Source organism: Pelophylax lessonae (genome assembly GCF_965119305.1).
Source record: "Pelophylax lessonae genome assembly, chromosome: 12".
Classification (NCBI taxonomy): Eukaryota; Metazoa; Chordata; class Amphibia; order Anura; family Ranidae; genus Pelophylax; species Pelophylax lessonae.
Genome location: NC_138779.1, coordinates 173,185,532 through 173,211,185, shown reverse-complemented (window position 1 = coordinate 173,211,185; position 25,654 = coordinate 173,185,532). Strand labels below are relative to the sequence as shown.

The following is a 25,654-nucleotide window of genomic DNA, read 5'->3' as shown; positions in this document are numbered from 1 at the left end:
CTGTGAGGTGCACATCACACCATACTGTACAGGTCAGGACAGACATAGGCACAAACCTGTGAGGATGTAGAAGCTGGGAGCTGCAGGAGAAACAGTCAAGCTGACAAATATTCAGTGTTTTGTTCATGAGCACTGGGACTGTGTGTTTGGCGGTGTAGAGGACCAAGGCAGGAGGCTCGAACAGTGCAGCTGCAAAGAGAGCCACGAGGCTGAATTCTATGTTTTGTTACTGTCAAGGTCTTACCTTGCCTTCCTGTTGGCAGCCATCTTGGACATGTGCAGACTGTTGTCTCTTATAATCTCTGTTTGCATCATCTCTTGTCTGCTGCCTGGGCATTGCTCAGGGATGATGTTGCACACCTGACTATGTATATCACCTGATGGCTTTCAGACCTTGCCCTTGCATTTTTGCTCCAAGGTGCATCACTGCTAGCAGTCCTCTGGTCTCTGTGGATTCTCCCTGCATTACTTGGCTTTGCTGACAACCTTCCTGGCTCTGGATTCCGCATCGGCAGACGACCCTGCTTTAGACGACAACCGGGCTTCGGCAGACTACCCGCTTCTGGACTCTATCTTGGCTTGGATGACTACCTGTTCCTGGACTCAAACCCAGTTTGGATGACTACCCGCTTCCGAACTTGACCCAGGCTGGTCTTGATTTTGCTCCTCTCTCTTGCTGTGCGATTATTATTGTTGCATAAATAAATCGCTTTATTTTTCTTGCATCTTTGTGTGTTCTGGTTTCCTGGCACCCTGACAATATCTAGCAGCTCTTACGGGGAAACATTTTCAAACAAGGATTGACTAATGGAAAAGCTTCCCATTAGATGTTTCTACCAAATATTATCTAATGCTAATAATAAAAAAGTAAGGGAACCCTACTATAAAAAGTAATTTCCCCACTGTAATTAACTTGGAGAAGAAGACTACAAAAAGGTGTATAAGACAATCCTGGAAAGAGAAGAATTCCTGGAACTGGTAATTAGGGCTTTTATATTCACCGCAATAAATATACTACAAGTGGAAGGAGCACAGCGGAAGTCACTGAAGTGCTAAACCCAACCAGAATCATATGTTATATAGTCTATGTAAATGGTCTGGCTGGGCAGCACATAACATTAACCCCTGAAATGATCGTATTTTTACCCATTACTCAAAAAAAGAGATGGGAATTTTCTTATCTTGGTAATCCTAACCATGCTTTAGGATTTGCTAAAAAGTAGGGTTGCTATAAATATACCACAATTTACCGATATTGCACAACAGATGTATATACAGTATCTCACAAAAGTTAGTACATCCCTAAGATTTTTTGTAAATATTTTATTATTTATTTTTTTTGTTCGACAACACTGAAGAAATTACACTTTGCTACAATGTAAATAAAGTAGTGAGTGTACACAGCTTGTATAACAGTGTAAATTTGCTGTCCCCTCAAAACAACTCATCACACAGCTATTAATGTTTAAACTGCTGGCAACAAAAGTGAGTACACCCCTAAGTTAAAATGTCCAAATTGGGTCCAAAGTGTCAATATTTTGTGTGGCCACCATTATTTTCCAGCACTGCCCTAACCCTCTTGGGCATGGAGTTCACCTGAGCTTCACAGGTTGCCACTGGAGTCCTCTTCCACTCCTCCATGACGACATCACGGACCTGGTGGATTTTAGAGACCTTGCGCTCCTCCACCTTCCGTTTTGAGGATGCCCCACAGATGCCCAATAGGATTTAGGTCTGGAGACATGCTTGGCCAGTCCATCACCTTTACTCCCAGCTTCTTTAGCAAGGCAGTGGTCATCTTGGAGGTGTGTTTGGGGTCGTTATGTTGGAATACTGCCCTGCTGCCTAGTCTCCGAAGGGAGGGGATCATGCTCTGCTTCAGTATGTCACAGCATATATTGGCATTCATGGTTCCCTCAATAAACTATAGCTCCCCAGTGCCGGCAGCACTCAGGCAGCCCCAGACCATGACACTACCACCACCATGTTTGACTGTAGGCAAGACACACTTGTCTTTGTACTCCTCACCTGGTTGCCGCCACACACGCTTGACACCATCGGAACAAAATACGTTTATCTTGGTCTCATCAGACCATAGGACATGGTTCCAGTAATCCATGTCCTTAGTCTGCTTGTCTTCAGCATACTGTTTGCGGGCTTTCTTGTGCTTCATCTCTAGAAGAGGCTTCCTTCTGGGATGACAGTCATGCAGACCAATTTGATGCAGTGTACAGCGTTTGATCTGAGCACTGACAGGCTGACCCCCCCCCCACCCCTTCAACCTCTGCAGCAATGCTGGCAGAACTCATACGTCTAGTTCCCAAAGACAACCTCTGGATATGACGCTGAGCACATGCACTCGACCTCTTTGGTCGACCATGGCGAGGCCTGTTCTGAGTGGAACCTGTCCTGTTAAACCACTGTATGGTCTTAGCCACCGTGCTGCAGCTCAGTTTCAGGGTCTTGGCAATCTTCTAAATAGCCTAGGCCATCTTTATGTTAAGGAACAATTCCTTTTTTCAGATCCTCAGAGAGTTCTTTGCCATGAGGTGCCATGTTGAACTTCCAGTGACCAGTATGAGAGAGTGAGAGCGATAACACCAAATTTACCACACCTGCTCCCCATTCACACCTGAGACCTTGTAACTCTAACGAGTCACATGACACTGGGGAGGGAAAGTGGCTAATTGGGCCCAATTTGGACATTTAAACTTTGGGGTGTACTCACTTTTGTTGCCAGCAGTTTAGACATTATTGTCTGTGTTGAGTTATTTTGAGGGGACAGCAAATATACATTGTTATACAAGCTGTACAATCACTGCTTTACATTGTAGCAAAGTTTCATTTCTTCAGTGCTGTCACATGGAAAGATATAATAAAATATTCACAAAAATGTGAGGGGTGTACTCACTTTTGTGAGATACTGTATTTTTATTAGTGGAATTCTATAGGTCTTTGGAAGGTAATTTATTTAGGAAAAACAGGTAATTATTTTAATGGTTATTAAACCAAATACAGACCCAAATTTCCAGCATTCCTTCTTATTGAATAAAGTAGTTGATTTGCCTTGGATTATTTTGTAAACAGAATTTTGTATGAAATGTTAAATGTTTTGAAAGAATATGTTCATGTAAAATGCTGGACTATGCAAAGATCGAAGCGGTGCAGCTTGATGTGGATTCCCTTAGGCAGGACATCTATGAGCTCCGGGCTCGGGTTTTGGAGACAGAGCAGTGTGTAGGTCAAGCCGAGGACACCATTGCTGAACACTCCACTGCCATTCGTATCTTACAAACCAAGCTCCGGACTGTAGAAAAGAAGGCGGATAATGCAGAGAACTGCAACAGGAGAAACAATCTTCGAATCGTGGGGCTGACAGAAGGAATGGAGGGCACTAACCCTACATTGTTTGTGGAAGGCCTGCTGCTCACTCTATTGCCAGATGCCCAGTTTTCTCCCTATTACACTATTGAGAGAGCACATCGCATCCCTCCTAAGCTCAGTCCTGCAGGGTCTACCTCCCCATACTTTCATCCTGCGGTTACTTAATTTGCAAGATTGAGATGAGGTCCCCTGCGCTGACAGAGTTCAGGGAGAATTGCGCTACCAAAATGGCAAATTGCTTATTTTTCCTGACTACTCTGTTGAAACCCAGAAACTCAGGAAATCGGTTTCCTGCTCGTCTCCGTATCCAGGATGGGGAAACGGTTCGTTTCTTTACCTCCCCGTGAGGCCTCCTCTTGGGTTGAAACTCTGCCACCCCACCGCTGACCAGATGGGAAAGAAATCGCTTTGCCTCTATCCTAATGTCCTGGATGCCTTTCTTCACTGTAATGTGGGGACCCCCCCCCCTTTTTTTTTGTTTGCTATACTTATATACTTATATAGCCTATTGGGGTATATTCCCCATCCTTCAGCATTGTTGTGCCAGTGAGTTTAACAATTCTCTATATCTTAAAGCGGAGTTCCAGGCATTTTTGTGTTTATAAAAAGTCAGCAGCTACAAAAAGTGTAGCTGCTTACTTTAAAAAAAAACACACACTCACCTGTCCCACGATCCAGCGATGCAGCCGGCGGGAGCCTCGGTTCTCTCCCTCTTCTCCCTGTGGCGCCGGCATCACAAGTGTGGACACCCAGGTGTGACAGCTTGTGGCTTCACAGCCGGTTGCGCACTGCGCATGCGCGAGTCACGCTGCGCTTCCTTAATGGCCGGGCAATCTTCTGGGACCTGTGACGTGCCCCAGAAGATTGCAGGGAGGGAGGGGGTGAGGAGAACTTCCTAGGCGGCCCGTGCGGAAGTGGGAGTGGGTACCTGTGAAAACTAGGCCTCCCCCCCCAAAAAAAATGACATGCCAAATGTGGCATGTAAGGGGGTCAGGAACACTTAAAGTGGAGGTCACACCTGTCAATATGCAAAGGATCAGCGACAAGCACTAAGGGCAAATGAGGTGGCAAGATGGCTGCTTAGAACAAAATGTCTTTCCTAATGAGAAGAATTAATCTCTTGTTTTTAGCTCTTTATTCTTTATATGCCAACTTGCAAAAAGCAATAAATAAATTTGAGGACTGCTGCAATATTTGAACTTGGAAATAAGGAACTCGTCTAGATGTGAACAGATGGTCGTCTACAAATCACAAGACATTTATATCTTTGATGGGAGATCCCCTCCAAAAAGTTGCAAACACCGGACTGTTAACTTTTAACTCTGAGCTTGCTGAAGTTCCTACTAACCTTTGATTGGTCAAATGATATCTTTGATACAACCTATATTATATACGTCATATTGCATATTTAATCTCAAACGCGGAACAATAAAATTCAGATCACTCGGATTCAAACTTACTGATTCTTGTTAATCTCTATGTAGCTACATATCTGATTTGGTATTACTAACTAATAGGTGACAGGAATATGTACCCAAGAGTAAAAGATTCCACAACAGCACGGAAAGCTCTTCTAAAGTGAAGCCAGCTCTGTAAATGAGATGCCAAGGAAAGAAAAGCGCCCCTAAGTGCAGTATTTATTAGGATAACAGGCAAGCAGACAAGTGAGCACTTACATAAAATGCTGATAAAAGGGCTCATCTGGGGGCTACAGGCCTAGTAACAGTCGTCCTTTTAGGCCCCTTTCACACATACGGTCCGTTCAGTTCTTCAGTTCAGTCACGTCAAAATGTATCAGTTTCCATCCGTTTTTCATCCATTTTTAATCCTTTTTCATCAGTTGTCATCCGTTTTTCGTCAGTTGTTATCCGTTTTTCATCCGTTTTTCATCAGTTGTTATGTTTTTCATCCGTTGTCATCCATTTTTCATCCGTTTTCATCCGTTGTCATCCGTTTTCATCCGTTGTCATCCGTTTTCATCCGTTGTCATCCGTTTTTATCCGTTGTCATCCGTTTTTCGTCAGTTGTTATCCGATTTTCATCCGTTTTTCATCAGTTGTTATGTTTTTCATCCGTTGTCATCCATTTTTCATCCGTTGTCATCCGTTTTCATCCGTTGTCATCCGTTTTCATCCGTTGTCATCCGTTTTTATCCGTTGTCATCCGTTTTTCGTCAGTTGTTATCCGATTTTCATCCGTTTTTCATCAGTTGTTATGTTTTTCATCCGTTGTCATCCATTTTTCATCCGTTTTCATCCGTTGTCATCCGTTTTCATCCATTTTCATCCGTTGTCATCCGTTTTCATCCGTTGTCATCCGTTTTCATCGGTTTTCATCCGTTTTTCATCCTTTGTCATCCGTTTTTCATCCTTTGTCATCCGTTTTTCATCCGTTGTCATCTGTTTTTCGTCCAACCCGTTTTTTTGACGGATGAAAAATAGGGCATTCATCCATTCAAAAAAACGGACATTGACGGAAGCGGATGAAAACGGATGTTAACTGATGATCATCTGTTGTCATCAGTTTTTACATAGAGATACATTGATGTCCGTGTTTCATCAGTCAACGGATGGATGAAAAACAGACAAACGGACAGCATGTGTAAAAGGGGCCTAAAAGCGCCTTCTGTCCAGGAGTGTGTATGCCACAATGACCACGGGGGGACGGGAGAATGCAGGCAGGTCCACGTCTTTCGGGTGCAGCTTGAGTTGGTCAAGCTTGGAACGCAGCGCCACTAGGCGTGTGACATCACCAGGAAGAGAGCGGGAGCCACAATGTGTTTCAGAGTATGCGTGAGGCTCGTACAGAGCAAGCGGGCTCCTTTGTCAAGTGATGATCACTTGAAAAGGAGCATGCATGCTCTGTAAGAGCCTGTTCACTTGTCTAAGTGTTTACTTGTCTGCTTGCCTGATCTCCTAATAAATACTGCACTTAGAGGCACTTTTCTTTCCTTTTCATGTGAAACACATAGGAAGGCAGTAGCAGCAAAATCTGTTTTTGCAGCAGCTCAATAAAAAAATGACCATATAGCCCAATATCACAACAGCTCACCTCTATTTTAGGCCAATTCATTAACATCCCAGGGCCGAACCTGTTCCTCCACCACTTCAAATCTTCTTGGTCGCTGACAGCCATAATGGCCTGGTTCAAGTCATTATAGACAGTCATAATGCTGGAAATACAATACAGTCAGTCAGTTACTATTTATGCCTATGTCGCACATACTAGCTATTAAATAGATTCCACATTGTGAATCATTTTCATTGTCACACATTGTCACACATTGCCTTTACTTGCACATGAACTTTAATGGCATCCCAGGTGTTATTCCGTAGGGTTCAATATAGAGTTGACCCACCCTTTGCACTTTGCAGCTATTACAGCTTTAACTCTTCTGGTTAGGCTGTCAACAAGGTTTAGGAGTGTGTCTATGGGTACGTTTGACCATTCTTCCAGAAGTTCATTTGTGAGTTCAGGCACTGATGTTGGACGAGAAGTCTCCACTCTATTTCATCCCAAAGGTGTTCTATCAGGTTGAGGTCAAAACTCTGTGAAGGCCAATCACGTTCGTCCACTCCAAACTCACTCATCCATGTCTTTATGGACCTTGCTTTCTGCACTGATCCAAATAATTTGGTGGAGGGAGGATTATGGTGTGGGGTTGCATTTCAGGGGTGGGGCTTGGCCCCTTAGTTTCAGCAAAGGGAACTCTTAAGGCATCAGCATACCAAGACATTTTGGACAATTTCATGCTCCCAACTTTGTGGGAACAGTTTAGAAATGGCCCCTTCCTGTTCCCACATGACTGCTCACCAGTGCATAAAGCAAGGTCCATTCAGACATGAATGAGCGAATTCTGGGTGGAGGAACTTGACTGGCCTGCACAGAGTCCTGACCTCAACCAGATAGGATACCTTTGGGATAATTTGGAGCTGCGGGACTGCGGGCCAGGCCTTCTTGTCCACATCAGTGCCTGACCTCACAAAAGCGCTTCTGGAAGAATTGCCAATCATTCTTATAGATATGCTCCTAAACCTGGTGGACAGCCTTCTCAGAAGAGTTGAAGCTGTTATATGCGCAAAGGATGGGCCAATTCAATATTGAAGTTCATGTGCGTGTAAAGGCAGGCGTCCCAATACTTTTGACAATATAGTGCGTGCGTGCGAGTGTGTGTGTATATATATATATATATATATATATATATATATGTATATCACCCTTCTAGGTAGGTGCTAGTGAGAAAGTATAGTTTTAAGCTCTGTCTGCTTACCAGAAAGGCTGCAGGTAAATCTATATTTATGAGCTAGATAGGGGGAGACCAGTGGATGTGGTGTACTTGGATTTCGCTAAGGCGTTTGATACAGTTCCCCACAAGCGCTTAATTTATAAAATAAGGTCTGCAGGTATCGACAGCAGGGTTTGCTCTTGGATACGGAATTGGCTAAAAGGCCGTGTCCAAAGGGTAGTAATAAACAGCGCATACTCAGACTGGTCTGAGGTAGTAAGCGGGGTGCCCCAGGGCTCAGTCCTGGGACCAACCTTGTTCAATTTATTCATAAACAGCATTGAGGAAGGGATCAGTAGTTCGTTATCAGTTTTTGCAGATGACACAAAATTGGCCAGGGCAATAACTGCACAGCATGAAGCAGATATCCTACAGAATGACCTGGACAAAATTACGGAGTGGGCAACGACATGGCAAATGAGGTTTAATGTGGAGAAGTGTAAGGTTTTGCACTTGGGGACCAAAAACATAAAAACACAATACACGTTAGGAGGGGAACCCTTGGGGGAATCAAAAATGGAGAAAGATTTGGGAGTCTTAGTTGATGATAGATTAGGCAACAGCATGCAATGCCAAGCGGCAGCTTCCAAAGCCAACAGAATATTAGCATGCATAAAGAAAGGGATGTATTCCAGAGATAAGACTATAATCCTTCCACTTTATAAAACTCTGGTCCGACCGCATCTGGAGTATTCTGTCCAGTTCTGGTCGCCAGTCCTCAGGAGGGATGTGTTGGAGCTGGAGAAAGTCCAGAGAAGGGCAACTAAACTGATTAGGGGGTTGGAGGACCTTACCTATGAAGAGCGGCTGCAATCGCTCGATTTATTTTCCCTGGAGAAAAGACGTCTGAGAGGGGACATGATAGCAATTTATAAATATCTTAATGGGGATCTCAGCTTAGAAGAAAAGCTGTTCATTCGAAGGAATTGCATGAGGACTCGAGGACATACAATGCGATTAGAGGAGAAGCGTTTTAACCTCAGGCAACGTGGGGGGTTCTTTACTGTTAGGGCTACAAGATTGTGGAATTGTCTACCACAAGAGGTGGTTTCTGCGGGTAGTATGGTGACTTTCAAAAGACTCTTAGACTTACATCTCAAGGATCAGGAGATTGAGGGCTATGTTAGATGATTACAGTCACACACACCTACACAGGTTGAACTGGATGGACTATTGTCTTTATTCAACCTCGCCTACTATGTAACTATGTAACTATATTGTTCTCTGCCTACCAGAGAGCAGGATCTCTTCGTGAGGTCTGCTCATTGTGCTCAGGATGCAACTCGCTCTGTCTGGAGAGTGTTTCACACTGGTCCAATAGGAAGGCATATTGGACAGTGGGAGGAAACCTGACAAATGGGTGCACAGGCTTTTGATACAGCCCTGGTAATTTGACAGAGGAAAAGTGTCTCGGTGCATGCTGGGATACTGTATAAAAGCCAGGAGCACATGTGCTTGAGGTCTTTCGTCTGGATAGCGGAGACCCAGAGGAAGGGGGTGGCTGCCTCCTCCTCTGTAGAGGTGCCATGCTGCCTCAGAGGGTCGTACTGAGGGCCTGGAGAGTAGCAGAGAGGAATTGAACCCGGAGGTTAAGAAGAGCTGATTGAGAGGGGAGACACTTGAAGGATCTGGCTCTGCAAAACAGTGAATACAGAATCTCGTTTCAAGGGGCCTGACCTGAGGGGGGCCATCCCTGCTCCTAGGATAGTCAGTGGACGGGTGATGGTTGAAAGGGGATGCTAGTGAGAGTGTCCTGAAGATAAGCAATATTCACTAAGTCGCTTGCTAGAAAGTGAAGAGCAAACAGACTTAATTCTTTCCATACTCATGGCTGTATGGATCTAGCAGCACAGCTGTTTCCAATCAATCTATGAGGCAAAGAGATATATGTCCTTAGCAGATGTATATAGTTCAAGCTTGAGTATCCCACTATTCCCTTCTCCCAATCAAGTTCCAAAACAAACAAAAAAAACCAACACCCCTATTTGGGTGACAAGCCATTGTGTGATGAGCCAATAGGAGCAAGGAGGGATCTGTGAACTATATCTCAAAGTAATCGTGTGCAGGTAACTAGGGGAGCACATTAAGTAATCATTCAGCAGGCCCTATGGGGACAGTGATACATATATTTAAAAAATGTATAGCAATGTTGTTGATCCTCCTGGCAGGCCGATTGTCAGTGGGATTAATTCTATTACATCCAGGGCAAGTAAATATATTGATTTTTTTTCTTCAGGCCCTGGTCATCGAGACCCCCTCTTACTTGAGAGACTCCACGCAAGTGATTAATATCTTGAAGGAGATACAGTTGGAGGAGGGTTGTCTTCTTGTGACAGCAGATGTCACCTCTCTCTATACTGTTATTTCCCATGAACACAGGCATCAGGCAGTGGATTATTTCTTGTTGAGAGGGGGTGGTCTACACCCTAATCAGCATGAATTTGTTATGGTTTTGCTTAAGTACTGCATGTCTCACAATTATTTTTGGTTTGACGGCAGGTACTACTTGAAAAACAAGGGTGTGGCCATGGGGGCTAAGTTTTCCCCGAGTATGGCAAACTTGTTCATGGCTAAGTGGGAGGAGGACATCGTCTATGCCAGCCCCAGACCAGAGTTGCGTCTGTGGCAGAGGTATATAGACGACTCCTCCTCCTGTGGGCTGGAAGTGTTGAGTCCCTTCATGAGTTCTTTTTAGAACTTAATTATAATAATAATAACAATGACAGAGGCATTCGTTTGCAGTACGAGGCGAGTGATAATGAGTTACACTATCTAGACTTGAACATCAGAGTTGAGGGGCGTTCCATCCGGACTTCAACATTCCTTAAGGAGACGGATAGGAATGGATATATTGATACGTCCAGTTGCCACCATCTGTCTTGGCTTAGATCTGTGCCGAAAAGTAAATTCCTCCGGTTACAACGGAATTGTACGCACCAGGAAGACTTCTTGAGGGAATCAGAGATTCTTAAATCACGATTCCAAGAGAAGGGTTATGATCCTAAAGAAGTTGATCAGGCCGTGGCGGAGGTGGGTAATAGAGATAGAGAATCACAATTAGCCCCTAGGTCTAGGGAGACGAGTAAGAACTTTGATTTCTCTTTTCTCACCCCCTATTCCAGTCAGTATTTTGCACTAAAGAAACTTTTGCGCAAGCACTGGAAAGTGCTGTGCAATGCTCTGATCGGGTCTCCATGTAAAAAAACCCGGAAGTGATGTCATGACATCACTTCCGGGTACTTGGCGGCAAATTAAAAAACCTGACAGCATTTAAAACAGCCAAACTTGGCGTTTTGAATGCTTTTCAGTGCCGAGGAGGGGTTTGGGGTCTTTTAGAACCCCAGATCCCTCCACTAGGAGTACCTGTGAAGAAAAAAAAAATCTTTTTTTTACATGTCCGAAAATATCGGCAGATATCGGCCGATACCGAAATCCGATGACCAAAATACTAAAGTATCGTTATCGGCATTAAAAAAACTATATCGATTGATCACTATTTAAAAGTACCATTACAGTCTTTGCAGATGACACCAAGCTTTGCAGTGGAATAACTTCTTTACAGGATGTCTCCAACTTACAAGCTGACCTCATTGCACTGTTTCATTGGGCAACTATGTGGCAAATGAGGTTTAATGTTGATAAATGTAAAGTTATGAACTTGGGGGCTAAGAATATGCATGCATCATACATACTAGGTGGAGTAGAACTGGGGGAATCCATAGCGGAGAAGGATCTGGGTGTTCTGGTAGATCATAAGCTTAATAATAGCATGCAATGCCAAGCTGCGGTTTCCAAAGCAAGCAAAGTCCTTTCTTGTATTAAAAGAGGCAGAGAGAGAGATATCATTTTGCCCCTGTGCAAATCATTAGTAAGACCTCATCTGGAATATGCAGTTTAGCTTTGGGCACCAGTTCTTAAAAAGGATATCGGGGAACTGGAGAAAGTGCAGAGAAGGGCAACCAAATGGATAAGAGGCACGGAGGACCTCAGTTATGAGAAAAGATTAGAGGAACTGAATTTATTCTCTCTTGAGAAGAGGCGATTAAGGGGGGATATGATCAACCTGTACAAATACATAAGGGGTCTATATAGTGAACTTGGTGTTGTGTTGTTGTCAACACAGAGGACAAAGGGGCGCTCTTTACGTCTAGAGGAAAACAGATTTCGTCTCCAAATACGGAAAGGTTTCTTCACCATAAGAGCTGTGAAAATGTGGAATAGACTCCCTCCAGAGGTGGTTCTGGCTAGCTCATTAGATTGCTTTAAAAAAGGCCTGGATTCTTTCCTGGGTGTACTTAATATAAGCTGGTACTAAAATTTGTTTAGGTAAAGTTGATCCAGGGAATATCCGATTGCCTCTCGGGGGATCAGGGAGGAATTTTTTTCCCCTGCTGTAGCAAATTGGATCATGCTTTGCTGGGTTTTTTTTTTCGCATTCCTCTGGATCAACTGCGGGTATAGGATTGTGTATATGGGATTGTATGGTTGGGTTTTCAATACTGTTTGTTTTTTTTTGTTGGTTGAACCAGATGGACTTGTGTCTTTTTTCAACCTGACTAACTATGTAACTATGGCTGTTCACAGGTAATTGCTAATGGATCTGCACCCAGGGCAGATCATTGCATGTAATTACTCCATGAGCAATTACATGCAAGCAACACGATTAGCTACAAGAGCTATCAGCCTCCTTTTGCTTTCTAATGGGTTGCTGCAGGCAGCTAATAGCTGCCAACCTCTTCTTAGCCTCCCCCATATAATGGCAATGGACTAATTCGCAAGTGTGAATGGGGTCCTACTGGTTCTGACTGTGTCCATTTCATTTTGATGAAACATCTGCAACTATGACTATCTTATCATTGTTACAATTTTGGAAGACTTGGTAAATTTATTTTGGTGGTAAGTGAGCATGTTTGAGGAAGGGGGTAGGGAAGAGGAGATAACACAAAATACTCGGCCTAGGAAAGAATAAATAATCAATTTGGCTCTGTGTGCTGCTGACCCTTTGGTCGCTCAGCTTCTAAGTCAGATACCAAATATAACCATTCCGTTCTCTGCTTGTACCACCCACACTTTCTGGCAGCTTACCTCTCATTATTGGTGATGTCAAGGTGTTTGTGTATTGATAGCAGTGCTTGTTTGAGGAAGAGTATTTTCTTCTGCTCCAGTTGCTGGCTTTGATCAAACACAGTTTCCATTTCTTCCATATACTTAGGATTGTATTTATTGAGTTCTTGTAGGGTTTTCTCATACCTCTGCTTCACCTACACCAGTTACAATGAAGATAATAAAGTTCGATAAATGTGTATATGAAAGCCCAGCATTCATTGTAATGTGTTGCAAACCATAACTAGAATTGTCAAAAAACAAATAAAGGTGTATACAAACATAGGATATTTTCTTCAGGTCCATTCAATTTGTCTTAGCTTGGAACAACAGCAGTAAAAATCTAGCAGAGGTTCTACCCTTATTCACTTTAATAAATACAATTTTTTTCCTAAAATATCCCTTCTTTGAAGTTTTTTGAATTTAGGAACACAGGATCCAATATAAAAGGGTGTACTCGGCGATAAGGAAGCAAGTGTAAAAATTGATAGGCTGCAGCCCCCCTTGAAATATAACCGCAGTTATATGCAAAGAAGCTGAAGGGAAGGGAAGGGGTATGGTGCTGCCTAACATCTATGATGAAACGCATACGGCGCCGTCACATAATTTCCGGTTCCAGCCCCAGTAGGAACGCAGTGCGTTCCAGCTGCTGATACATTGCTTGTGTGCACCGATCGTACTGTGAATACCTGTCTTTTTTTTGTTAATAAAAACTTATCCTACGGTATCACACGATTGGTGCCCTCTTTTCATTTTCCACGGATACGAGATACGAGTCGCAGTCCTTGGGCTACTTCCATAGTTCTTCTCCGAAAGAAGGATGGAAATTTCAGTTTTTGTGTGGATTATCGCAGACTGAACTAATGTTCTCTTCGAGATGCTTACCCACTGCCACGGGTCGAAGAATCCCTAATGGACTTAGGCCAGGTTGAGTATTTTTCTAGCTTATTTTAAAGCTTATTTTCTGCACTGCCCCTTTTAGGACTGGGCCTTTTGGCTAAGTCCGGGGTCAATTTTTGTCTACCAGGCCTCAGGGCCCAGCCAGTGCACCATTGCACGGCCACTTATTTATTTTATTTCTTTTTCTCCCACTGTTTGTCAATCTTTCACTTTTGTGTGTGTTTTTCACTGGATGAAGGGTGTGAGTCCTCAGGCTTGCCCTGATGTCTGGGGGAGGATGTGTGGCCCTCAGGTTTCCTCGTCCCCTGCCCTTGGGGGGTCCCTCTTTGGGAAAGCCCCTCGTTCAAGTATTCAATGGTCGGCTTCGGCTGACCTAGAAGAACTGGGTCTGTCAGGCCATCTGGATAGGCAGACCATTGTAAACCCTTTGTCCCTGTCAAGAGCTATGTTCCCCAGGGGATCAGGGTAGGGGTCTTACCCCTTCGGGGGTTGGACTAAAAGCACACCCTTAAGTGCACATTTTAGTGTATGTTTCACATGCACGTTTTTTTTTCACCTCATGGTTTTTCCGTTTCAGGTCTTTGCACCACCGCAGGCTTAAAAAAAAAAAAACTTGTACTCATGCAAATACACTGACACTAAAACTGATACCTTCAAGCAGGCCTGGACTGGCCATAGGGTGGACGGAGGAGAACATATGTCTTATTTACTAGTAATACTACACCACATTTCAAGCTCTTCCTTCTTTTATCGTTTTACCTGAGGAACCCTTTCCCTGAAGATTCTCAATCAAAAGTGTGGGAGGAGTATGTAAGCCCAAGGGGCTGGCTTGCAATTTTGTTTGCCTAGTGTCATTTCCCCCTGAATGTAGTGCTATATAATCCATGGCATTATTTTGGATCCTGTGTCCCTCAATGGATTATGAAGGAAATGCGTTTATTGCTGTTTGTGCCTAACTCTTCACGTCAGGGTTGTGTTCCACCTTGTGATTTTAAAGGCACAAGGTTTTTTACCTTTTTTTTGTATCTGTGCAGGAGCCCCCCCCCCCCCGACCCTCCTATTACTTACCTAAGCTCCCTCTCAATCCAGGGATGTCCTTGAGAGCCTTGCCTCTTCGGGGACTCACACTCCTGATTGACTTTTGGCAATCACAGCCAGTGAGCAAGTCAGGAGACAGAAATGGCACGCCCAACCTGCAGTTCCCTGTGTGAATGGACACACGCCTCCTTGGGTGCCCCCAGAGCAAACTGCTTGCTGTGGAGGTACCTGGCAGGAGGGAGGAACCAAGAGCGCCAGCAAGGGACCTGAGAAGAGGACTGTCCAGGCTGCTCTGTGCAAAACCACTGCATAGAGCAGGTAAGTATGACAAGTTAGTTATTAAAAAAAAAAAAAAACTCAGTGTTGCTTCCTAGCCGTCTACGCCCTCCTATACTATGTTCATCTTTGTCGCATTCTTTAGCAATTTGGGACAGAATATATCACCAAATCTCTTTATCATCCCCACATACACCATTAGCTCCCATCTTTTGTAACCCAGAGTTTCTGCCTGGTCTGGTACCGAGCTCTTTTCAGTGGTGGCTTAACAAGGGGCTGTTAAGAATTGGTGACTATCTTAAATGGGGATCAAGTATATTCTTTTCAATACTTTAAGGATACAATGCAAATGCCCTCTAGTGAAATATTCAGATACAATCAAATTGCATCCTTTTCCAGGTCTAAGTTCAATTTACGAGTAGGGCCCCTTACACTTACGAATTTTGAAATATCTTGGCAAACCAGGGGTCTTTTGAGGGGGCATACAGTATATCTGCGGTGTATACCTCTCTTACTGAGCCAAACTCAAAACTCACCATATGAACCAATGGGAAAAGGACCTGAACCTTATATTTGATCTGTTATGTAGAGAGAAAAGCAGCCGCACTCCCACTTGAAGGTATGAAGTATAAAATCCGTTTAGTAGAATCCAAGAAATAAAATCAATCCAAGGTACAGTCCGTAATACAGTCAGAGACAGGGGATAAAAGCATAGTAGTTGACGCGTTTCACGGATTTACGTCCGCTTAGTCATAACATGGTATACTTCGTACCTTCAAGTGGGAGTGCGGCTGCTTTTCTCTTTACATAACATAGCTATCTGGACTGCGGATCCTAGCTGCACCTTGCTTTGATCGTTTGGATTGTTTTCTCACCTGAGCGGTTCTCCCTTTTCTTTGCTGATCTGTGACTTACATTTGATCTGTCTGAGTGGCAGGACATTGCTTATAATTTATCTAAAGTCTCCATCAATATGACTCTAGTAGAAGCTAATTATAAAACACTCCTGCGCTGGTATCTGGTTCCTATCAGGGTAGCCAAAATGCATCCTTCCACATCGCCAAATTGTTTTCGACGTTGTGGCCAGTTGGGGACGATGCATCACATTTGGTGGCAATGCCCCCTCGTGACTTAGTTCTGGATCAGGATATTTTACCTCATAAATTCAGTGACCGGAGTTAACATTCCCAGATCCCCAGAAACAGCTCTTTTTCACAGACTGCCTGATGAAGTACCCAGAAAGTCGGTGAAATTGATCACTTATATATTCCTGGCAGCAAGGATTACAATTGCTAGGCATTGGAAGCAGTCAGTTATTCCCCTTGATTACGTTAAGAGTAAACCTAATTGATTAATGGTTAGTGGCAAGCTCACTCATATACTTCATAACAATTCGAAAAAGTTTGATAAGAAATGGGACCCGTGGGTTTGGTATACCTTGGCTCCCCAATGAGTTCCGGGTTGACCCTCTTCTTTTTCTTTTCTATTTCTTTCCCCTCCCCTTCCCCCTTTTTTTCTTTTTTTTTTTTACCTTCTTTTCTCTTTCATGTTTACCCCCTTTCTCTGTAATTTACATTTAATGTACATTCAGTTGTCTTTGGGGATTTCTACAGTTGTGTGCCGAACAATAGTCTTAGGGATTAGTGTCGGGGGTCTCCCCGCTACCTGTTATTCAATACTTTCCTATCACCCATTACCCATCCCCTAATCTATCTCCCCCCCCCCCCATATTTTCCCCCCTACCTGTTTCCCTATACCAGGCCCTTGTTCCTGCCCTCCATCATACATAGCTATATCCCTGGTTACCAATAAGAAATGTTTAATCTCAGTCCCATCATTGCTCGGGACTATGTGTTTTTATTTTAATTCTTAATGATGATGGATAGTACATTTAACCTCTGGATATTAACCCGAGACCATTCCTTTTTTGATTTTGGTATGCCCCTTTTTTCTTCTGATGTTGGATTATACTTATCCTTACTGTTCATATTTTATTTACCTGTGTCTTGATATGTTGACAAGCTGAGAATTGGCTTGGTTCCAGTGTTATCTCTGTTACTACTTGATCTTTTCATTAAAAATATTGAAATATAAAAAAAAAAAAACCCAAGGCTTTTCTATCACTTTAAAACCAAACAGATGACAACTCAGAAACCCACTTCCAAAACGAGTCATATCATTGAAAGATGAACTTTGATTGATTGCTACTGTTTAGTTTGCTTTGAATAATGTCCATATATTGGTATTATCACTTTGGTCAATACCACAAATTATTAGAAAATCATGCTTGAAAGACATTGTAACTACACATAGGTGTAATAGAATATATTACAAATATGTAAAAATCACAACTTTTTTGACATTTTTTGCTCCATCTTACCTTGTCCTTGTCTTGTTTACATTTTTCATGGTCTTCTGTGAGTTTCTTCTGTTTCTCTAGAGATAATTCCGGGTTGATCTTTCCATTGTTCTCTCTGACACTTGCTAAATGTTCCTTTTTGCATGCTTTGTGGTATGCTGATTTTGCCTTTTCAAGCTGCAGAAAGTTTACAACAAAATTGCTGCATAGTAGATAATTACTGATAAGTGGCTTGCTATTATGACAACCAGCTCTATCTGACTGACATCAGACCACCACAGCACACCCCGACCCCTGCTAAGATTATATTAAAGGATAAGTCTAGTCAGAACGCTGAACCTGCTCTGTGCCACGTTCTAAGACTATTCTATATAACCCTGTAAAGCAAAAATCACTGTACTTACCTTTTCTACACCCAATCCGGTCCGGTCCCATGCTGAGCTGTCAGCGGCGGCTTTAGTGTGGAGGCAGGTGCAGGAGAGGCACTCGACACCGAAGTTCTATAGTGAGTCTGGGTGATGTCCCTTCCCATTCATTTCACAGCCGTTGTCGGTCCTCTACTCCACAGAACTTCCGTCGCTGGATACCGAACCGGATCGGGTGTAGAAAAGGTACGTACAGTGATTCTTGCTTTACAGGGTTATATAAAATAGTCTTAGAATGTGGCAAAGAGCAGGTTTAGGTTGTGAATGGACTTATCCTTTAATGCGAAAGAAATGTCCTTGCGTCAAAATGGTTTTTAGGTGTACAGATAGCATTGTACAGACCCATTCTACTGTTTTTGGGGGATTAGTTAGATATTTAGTCAGATAGGATTGTTTTCCTCTTGAAGTGTTTCATGCTTTATATGCACTTATATTTTTTAAAAATATTATTTGACATTCCTTTTGTATTCCCTACATACCAGCTCTACTTTGATGGGTAGTGATTGTACTTCTATTCTCAAATGTTTGGCACTGGACTGAAACGGTAAAGAAATTAAAGAGGCCCAGCTATCAATCAAACACATCAAATTGTTATATACAGTACATTTATATATACAGTACATTTATCCAAAAAACTTTATTTTGGGCGGAGGTAATAGGAGCACCCTACAAGTAAAATCCTCTCTTTACAACCTTGGTGCAGAGAACCATATCTGAAGTTTGCAAGCTAGTCTCCTCCTCTTGATTAATTCTCTGCTGCTTGCTGTCTATAATAAAGGATATCCAAACCTAAATTCTAATTTTTATCGCAGCTTACCAGTCCTTAAATGCATTAGTTTACATAAAAAACCTGCAAACTACTAGTCCCAGTCCTCACCAGAACTAAAATCTTACCTTCTTTAATTTCTTTGCCCATGGTTTTTGCGCCTTGTGGAAGCCATTCTCTATCTCACAGGACTCCTTGAAGCCACCAAATATCTTACGCCGGTAAGTTTCCTTTTGCCAGTTGCGTATTCTATCAGCGTCATCTGTCATCAGAGTCTTCTGGATTTGTACATGTAGTGCACTGAGCTTCTCTGTGGTCGTCATAAAGGATTTCCAGGCACGCAGGAGAGAGCCATACATGGGGCCTGGGATCAAATGACTTTTACATTTTATTTAGTTCACTGAAGGGAACTTTTATGTATACTTATATTACGTAGGCCGCCACGTCCTTAACAACCAATGACACTTCAGCCATCTGTGGGATTCCCCTCCCCGCCTCCTACTCCCCTCCCAGCTTTAAAGTCTTCCCCCATCTCCACCCCCACCACTGATACCACACCAGCCTCCAGCCCATCTGTTCTGCCCCAGCTCTGCAAACTCAATGGGGGGATGGAGGTGGAGTGAATGGGAAGTCCAAATTAGGTGTACCTAATCTGTGGGGGGAGTTAGTCCCCCCCCTGTGTAGCTATTTTTTATTTATTTTTTAATTCTTTGGGCCCCCTATGTTTAATAAAAAAAAAAAGAAAGAAACCCTCTCAATTAAATTTCAAGGGGCAAGAACAATTTGAAATATAAGTAATAAAAATGAATACTTATTAATTGTATCAAGGTTAAAACCAATGTGAAAAAGGTAGAACATATCATACAAAAAATGCAGTCCTAATAAAAACACATTGTATGTGAAAAACCACATAATTCTGTCACTTGGTAGATCTAAAATGACAGAGGAAACACCCAACTTGTTTCAAAATCGTTTGTTCTGCAATCTTCTTTAGGGGTATATATGTGATTAATAAAGTATGTATTTCTATAACAGAAAGAAAATGTCAATAGGTACATAGCACATAGAAGAGTAGTACCAAACACTACACAATGTTACTCAAAAATACTAACCGCAAAGAATGTGTACAATTGTACAATAGACTGCATGTTCTAAAAACAAGAGAGCACTGTAATTGTTGCCAGCCAATAGTTGTCCACCAATGTGGGGGGGAAGCGACGTTTGGATGTCCACTCCTAAACCACTTAGGGCACTAGAGAAACAAACTTCACCAACATTCTTATCTAAATATGCAATTGTTCACAAAAGTGAGTACACCCCTCACATTTTTGTAAATAGGTTATTATATCTTTTCATGTGACAACACTGAAGAAATGAAACTCTGCTACAATTTAAAGAAGTGAGTGTACAGCTTGTATAACCGTGTCCCCTCAAAATAACTCAACACACAGCCATTAATGTCTAGTTGTATTACTGAAGGTTCTATGTACAGTATGTAAGGTGTAAGGTTCATGAAAGCGATAAAAACCCACCTAAAAGCACATATCAGCACAAACAGTTCCATTAGAAACTCACTGATTAGGAAATTCTGAATGGAAAGGGAGAGAGGATCCGTTGCATTAAAGCGGAAATATCAGATATCCTTCTATAAAACATTTAAAGAAAGAGGATGATAGGTATATCGGCCTGTACTAGTAATGGGGAAAATCAATCAAAAAGTGATCTCTGTATCCACTGCACATGCTCATGAATTAGGGATTCAAAACATCTCTGCATGCATATATATGCATTATCAAAAAGTACTATATAGTAGCTGCAGAGAAGGGCAGCGTATTAAGCATATCAAAAAGAAACTAACCATGTAGACAGGCATGTACAGGGGAAAACAAGATCACTATTCAAATGCAGTGGAAGATATACCTCATATACTCCCAGTGGTGAATGGCATAGGTAACAGCAACTGAGTGAGCTTAGAAAAAGGGGTTGCCTTATATAGTGCTTAAGGGGAGTTTAGGAAAAGGGATTGCCTTATATAGTGCTTAAGGGGGAGTTTAGGCCAATCAGCAAGCTCACACCCCTTGCTGGACAGTTTTGAATGTCCCTTGCTGCCCCCCTGGCTCAGCGGCGCCCAACGCCCACTCAAACAGTCAGCTGGGGGAGATGGCAACATTCCAGGAAAGGGCTGGTCCCGAGTATCAGGGCTGTGATGACAATGGGCGGTGCCCCTCCCACCTCAGGTGGAGAGGCACTACTTCCAGAACGCAGATGTGTTACAAGCAGCGAATATTGGGCGGAGCTGCAATGGAGAGGCGTCACTAGGGCGGAGCTAAGAGGGAGAAGCATCACTTCCGGAACACACTGCATTCCATAGGAATCCATTTAGACAGGCCCTAAATGTCAGCAGGTGGTGGGGACATATTTTCATGTTATATGGGAGTGTCCACACATTCAGGATTACTGGAGGAATATCGTACAACATATCAATGTGGTGTCCGCTTTATCTGTGCCATTGGATCCCAGAGTGCTCCTATTGGGCATGGGTGATCTGGTGACACAGGCTACGCACACAATGTTATTATTGTTTTATTTATGTTTTCACCCCAGAAAGGCTCTTTTGCAGAATTGGAGGAGGGCTACTCCGCCCACGGTTGTACAATGGCACATGTTGGTGGACTCGGCTCTTCCCCTCTACAAGCTAGCATACATGGGACGACAATGCCCCAAAAGTTTGGGAAGATATGGGATGTATGTATTGAGGCCAGATCCCTGCAACTTTAGTCTATCCAATGATGAGTGGTTCACCTGATACGCCTCAGTGGTTGCTTTTGCTGTTTGAATAAATCCCCCTGAGGAGTTGAGAGGGGGGAGAGCTTTGCTTTGTCCTCCCCCGTGTTGACCTTCTGGTACTCCTAACCCACTCCTCCCTTGGAGACGCCCCGTTCGGGACTTAATGCAATGTGTTTGATGTTACCCTGTACCTTTGTTTTGGTTACTACCTTAAGCAATTTTACTTATATGCTGTTGGTGTTTATGTGCACATGACTCTTCCTTTTGTTTGTTTTTTTCTTTGCACTATACTTCATTGGTTGTATTTTGACTTTGTCAATGCTTTATCAATAAAACTTTTCTGTTAAAAAAAAAAAAAAAAGTGCCCAACATATGACAAGGGTCTTTTCTATTTCCTCCCTTAAATTCACTTGATGTTAATCTGTCTCTAAAGCAATTAGCTCTTTTAAAGGTGAACAGCGGTGTCTGAGAAATTAGAAGGCCTACTAGTGGGTCAATAATCAGGATGTGCCAATTTATTTGGACAATTTTCCTGATCTCTGCATATTGATTCGAAAAGCGTGTTATAATATGCATGGAATCTTCATCTTTTTGGAGTTTTTGGTTATACAAAGCATCATGGCGTGTTTTTCTACTAGCTTCCCTAAAGGGTTTTTTAAGGCTTGTGGAGGAATATCCTTGACTAAGGAGTCTCTGTTTTAAATTGTGTGCCTCATTTTCCTGCATCAAACATGTTCTCTCTCAGAAAAATCATAGGGATTGGAAACTCAATGAATTCGTAATTGAGGCACCGGAGTTCATCCTTCACCACAATTATTTTACTTTTAATGGTTCCCACTTCCTCTAGGTGCAGGGCGTGGCGATGAGAACTTGCCGTCCCCCATCCTACGCCAATCTGTACCTGGGGGAGTGGGAACGGATGATCATGGCAACGGATCATCTAGCACCATACATGGACCATACCGTTCTTTGGTATCGGTTTATTGACGATATTTTTGTGGTGTGGGATGGACTGGCCGAAGAGCTCCAAAACTTCATGGAAATGCTGAATGTCATTGAGTCCAATCTCAAATTTACGATGACTTACAATCTGACTACCATAACTTTTCTGGACGTACAGATCTCTAAGGGCCATGACGGTCTATTGGGAAGCAGTTTGTACAGGAAACCTACAGCAGGAAATTCTATATTACATGCAAGCAGCTTCCATCCTAGGGCATTGGTCTCTTCTATACCATACAGCCAATACCTGAAGATTAGACGGAACTGCTCTCATGATGCAACATTCAAAAATGCGGCAGACAATTTAAGACAGAGACTCCTTAGTTGAGGATATTATTCCACAGGCCTTTAAAAGGGGCTTTAGGAAAGCTTGTAGCAAAACACGCCATTATGCTCTGTATAACCAAAAACCCAAAAATGATGATGATTCCATGCGTATTATAACAAGCTTTTCTAATCAACATGCAGAGTTTAGGAAAATTGTCCAAAAAATTGGCACATCTTCACTATTGACCTACTAGTGGGCCCTCTAATACCTGAAGTAAAAAGACTGAGTAAATCGGCGTTATTCCAGAATAAGCTATGTAACAACCCATTTAACCATCTCAATACAGAGCACTTAAACCCCCTTCCTTCCCAGACCAATTTTCAGCTTTTAGAGCTGTTGCATTTTGAATGACAATTGCACGGTCATGCAACACTGTACCTAAACCAAATTTGTGTCATTTTTTCCCCACAAATAGAGCTTTCTTTTGGTGGTATTTGATCAGCGCCAGGTTTTTTCTTTTTTGGTGCACAAATAAAAAAAGACCGAAAAGTTTGAAAAAAAAAAAAGTTTTTTTGTTTAGGTTATAAAATTTTGTAAATGGATATGTTTTTTCCTGCACTGATGAGCACTGATGACGCCGCACTGACAGGCACTGATGAGGAGACACTGATGGGGTGGCACTGATGGGGTGGCACTGATATGCAGCACTGATGGGCACTGATAGGTAGCACTGATGGGCACTGATATGTGGCACTGATAGATAGCACTGATATGCAGCATTGGTGGGCACTGATAGGCAGCGCTGATGGGCACTGATAGGCAGCACTGATGGGCACTGATCGGCGGCACTGATGGGCACTGATAGACGGCACTGATGGGCACTGATAGGTGGCACTGATGGGCGGGACTGATCGGCACTGATGGGGGCACTGATGGGTACTGATAGGCAGCACTGGTGGGCAATAATGGGCACTGGTGGGCGGCACTGATAGATGGCAATAACGGGCACTGGTGGGCAGCACTGATAGATGGCATTGGTGGGCAGCACTGATAGGGGGCACCACTGGCAGGCTCTCTGAGCCCTGTTTGCCATCCCTGGTGGCCATGGTGGGCATCCCTGGTGGTCATGGGTGGGCATCCCTGGTGGCTCTAGTGGCACCCCCTCCCCCCAGGGCTGCACTGGTAATCAATCATCTGATTACCAGCACAGACCCCCCCTGTGATCAGTGAGTAATCAGAAATACTCACTGATCACCCTGGCTGCAGAATCGATCCTCTGCTCTTCTCCTCACTGACAGGATCTGTCAGGAGGAGAAGAGATCGAAGCCGTTACAACGGCTGTATTGACATTACATGACGGCTGTGATTGGACACAGCCGTCATGTGATCAGGAGAGCCAATCACAGGGCCCTCCTGCCGAGTCTTGTTGCTCTGTGTCCTAGGGACACAGGCACATTGAGATCGCGCCGCTGCGCGCGCCCGCGGAGGCGCGATCTCTCTCCTTCCGGAACGTCCATTCAGAAGGACGAGACTCCCACCCGGCCATATATTTACAATGGCCCGGGTGGGAGGTGGTTAAAGAAATATCACACAAATCTAGCACTATAATAAAATATTCATAAAATAATAATCATTAATCCAGGGAACTGTGCAAAAAAATTAGGTACATAGAATATATCTGAATAATAATGTTCAAGTGAGAATAATTTATAACAATTCACATAAAAGTCAATGTACAATGCAGAAAAAATATATACCGTAAATGGTGAAAGGGTAGAACAATGGTGGTCCAAAAAACGTGATGCACATCAATCAAACAATGTCACCGATGTGAACAATCCCAAACAAAGAATCCAACCTTAAGTGCAGTGGCTGCTCACCTCAATAATGATTAACTCAAAGCGTTATTCATAGGTGTAAAACTTCTCAGTGTAGCTCCAGTAATAAAGACAATCCAGCTGACAAGGTGTGGTAAATCTATAGTCCAAAGTTTTAGAGATATGTGTCCCCTTGGTAGTTCACTCATAAAGAAATATAATAAAAAAGGGGCTTCATGGTGTAGTAAATAAAAATCAATTTTGAATGAAGACAATATCAGTAACTTACAGTAAAGTTGAAGACTTAGCATGTAGATACAGACCGCTCAGAAGTGACGTCAACCGACTCCCCCGACGCGTTGCGTCACACAAACACTTGACTTTTTCAATACCTGAGACACCGCTGTTCACCTTTAAAACTGCTTATTGCCTTAGAGACAGAATAACATCAAGTGAATTTAAGGGAGGAAATAGAAAAAAACCTTGTCGTATGTTGGGCACTTTTACATGTGGCAGATGCCAATACTGCAAATACATGCATACAACTCAAGTTACAACCAAAAAAGTCCTGGCGATGAACCTCTAGACAACCTCCTATAGAAGTACTGGAACCATACCCTCAATACTTAATTGATAAAGGTGATGCAAGAAAAATGTAATTTGTGATTGCCACACACAGTGCTTCCAAATCCCTTGGCACAGGATGGATTACGTAAGGTAAAGGAACAGGAAGGAGGGATGACGCATAACAGTGATGTGGGACTGATACTTCTGAATAGAGCACAATCAGTATATGATAATGATTAAAAAGGTTTATTGAAAAAAAATGATAAAATCCACAAACCAGGCACCGAACAGATGATCCTTGGTATTGCATAAGGGTGCTGTGGGGGTCCTGCAAGGTCTGGGGGGATGACACTGAACCAAATCCTGGGAGGGATAGGGAGTGGAATCCCAATGGATGCACAGCCAAGGAAGGAGGTCCGCCCGGTGTGTGTATCGGCCGGTGTACACAGACGCCGGTGTTCCGTGAAAAAACCATACCCGTAAAAAATCCATACCCTCGTCACTTCCGGTGCACCTACGTCCGCACCTACGTCATTGAACAGCTGAGGAGCTTACTAATGCGCATGCTCGGACGGTATGGAATTATCACGGTAGTGTGTGTGTAACATTACACCGTATCAGCTGTTGCGGCGGTTACATTAAAACAGCTCGGCTGCAATATGAGTCATCTCCGCTCC

The 25,654-nt window shown here is 43.1% G+C and overlaps 1 protein-coding gene across 1 annotated transcript in view; it reads right to left on the bottom strand.

Moving 5' to 3' along the window:
- The window catches only part of LOC309568550 (protein kinase C and casein kinase substrate in neurons protein 1-like), a 152,500-nt gene that overhangs the window by 26,940 nt on the left and 99,906 nt on the right, over nt 1–25,654 (bottom strand). Inside the window, exons 4-7 of the mRNA XM_082274251.1 lie at nt 18,665–18,900; nt 17,367–17,522; nt 12,755–12,930; nt 6,436–6,556 (exon numbers count right to left, since the gene is read on the bottom strand). Of these exons, the coding sequence (XP_082130377.1) occupies nt 6,436–6,556; nt 12,755–12,930; nt 17,367–17,522; nt 18,665–18,900 (689 nt within the window). The remainder of the gene's footprint in view (nt 1–6,435; nt 6,557–12,754; nt 12,931–17,366; nt 17,523–18,664; nt 18,901–25,654) is intronic.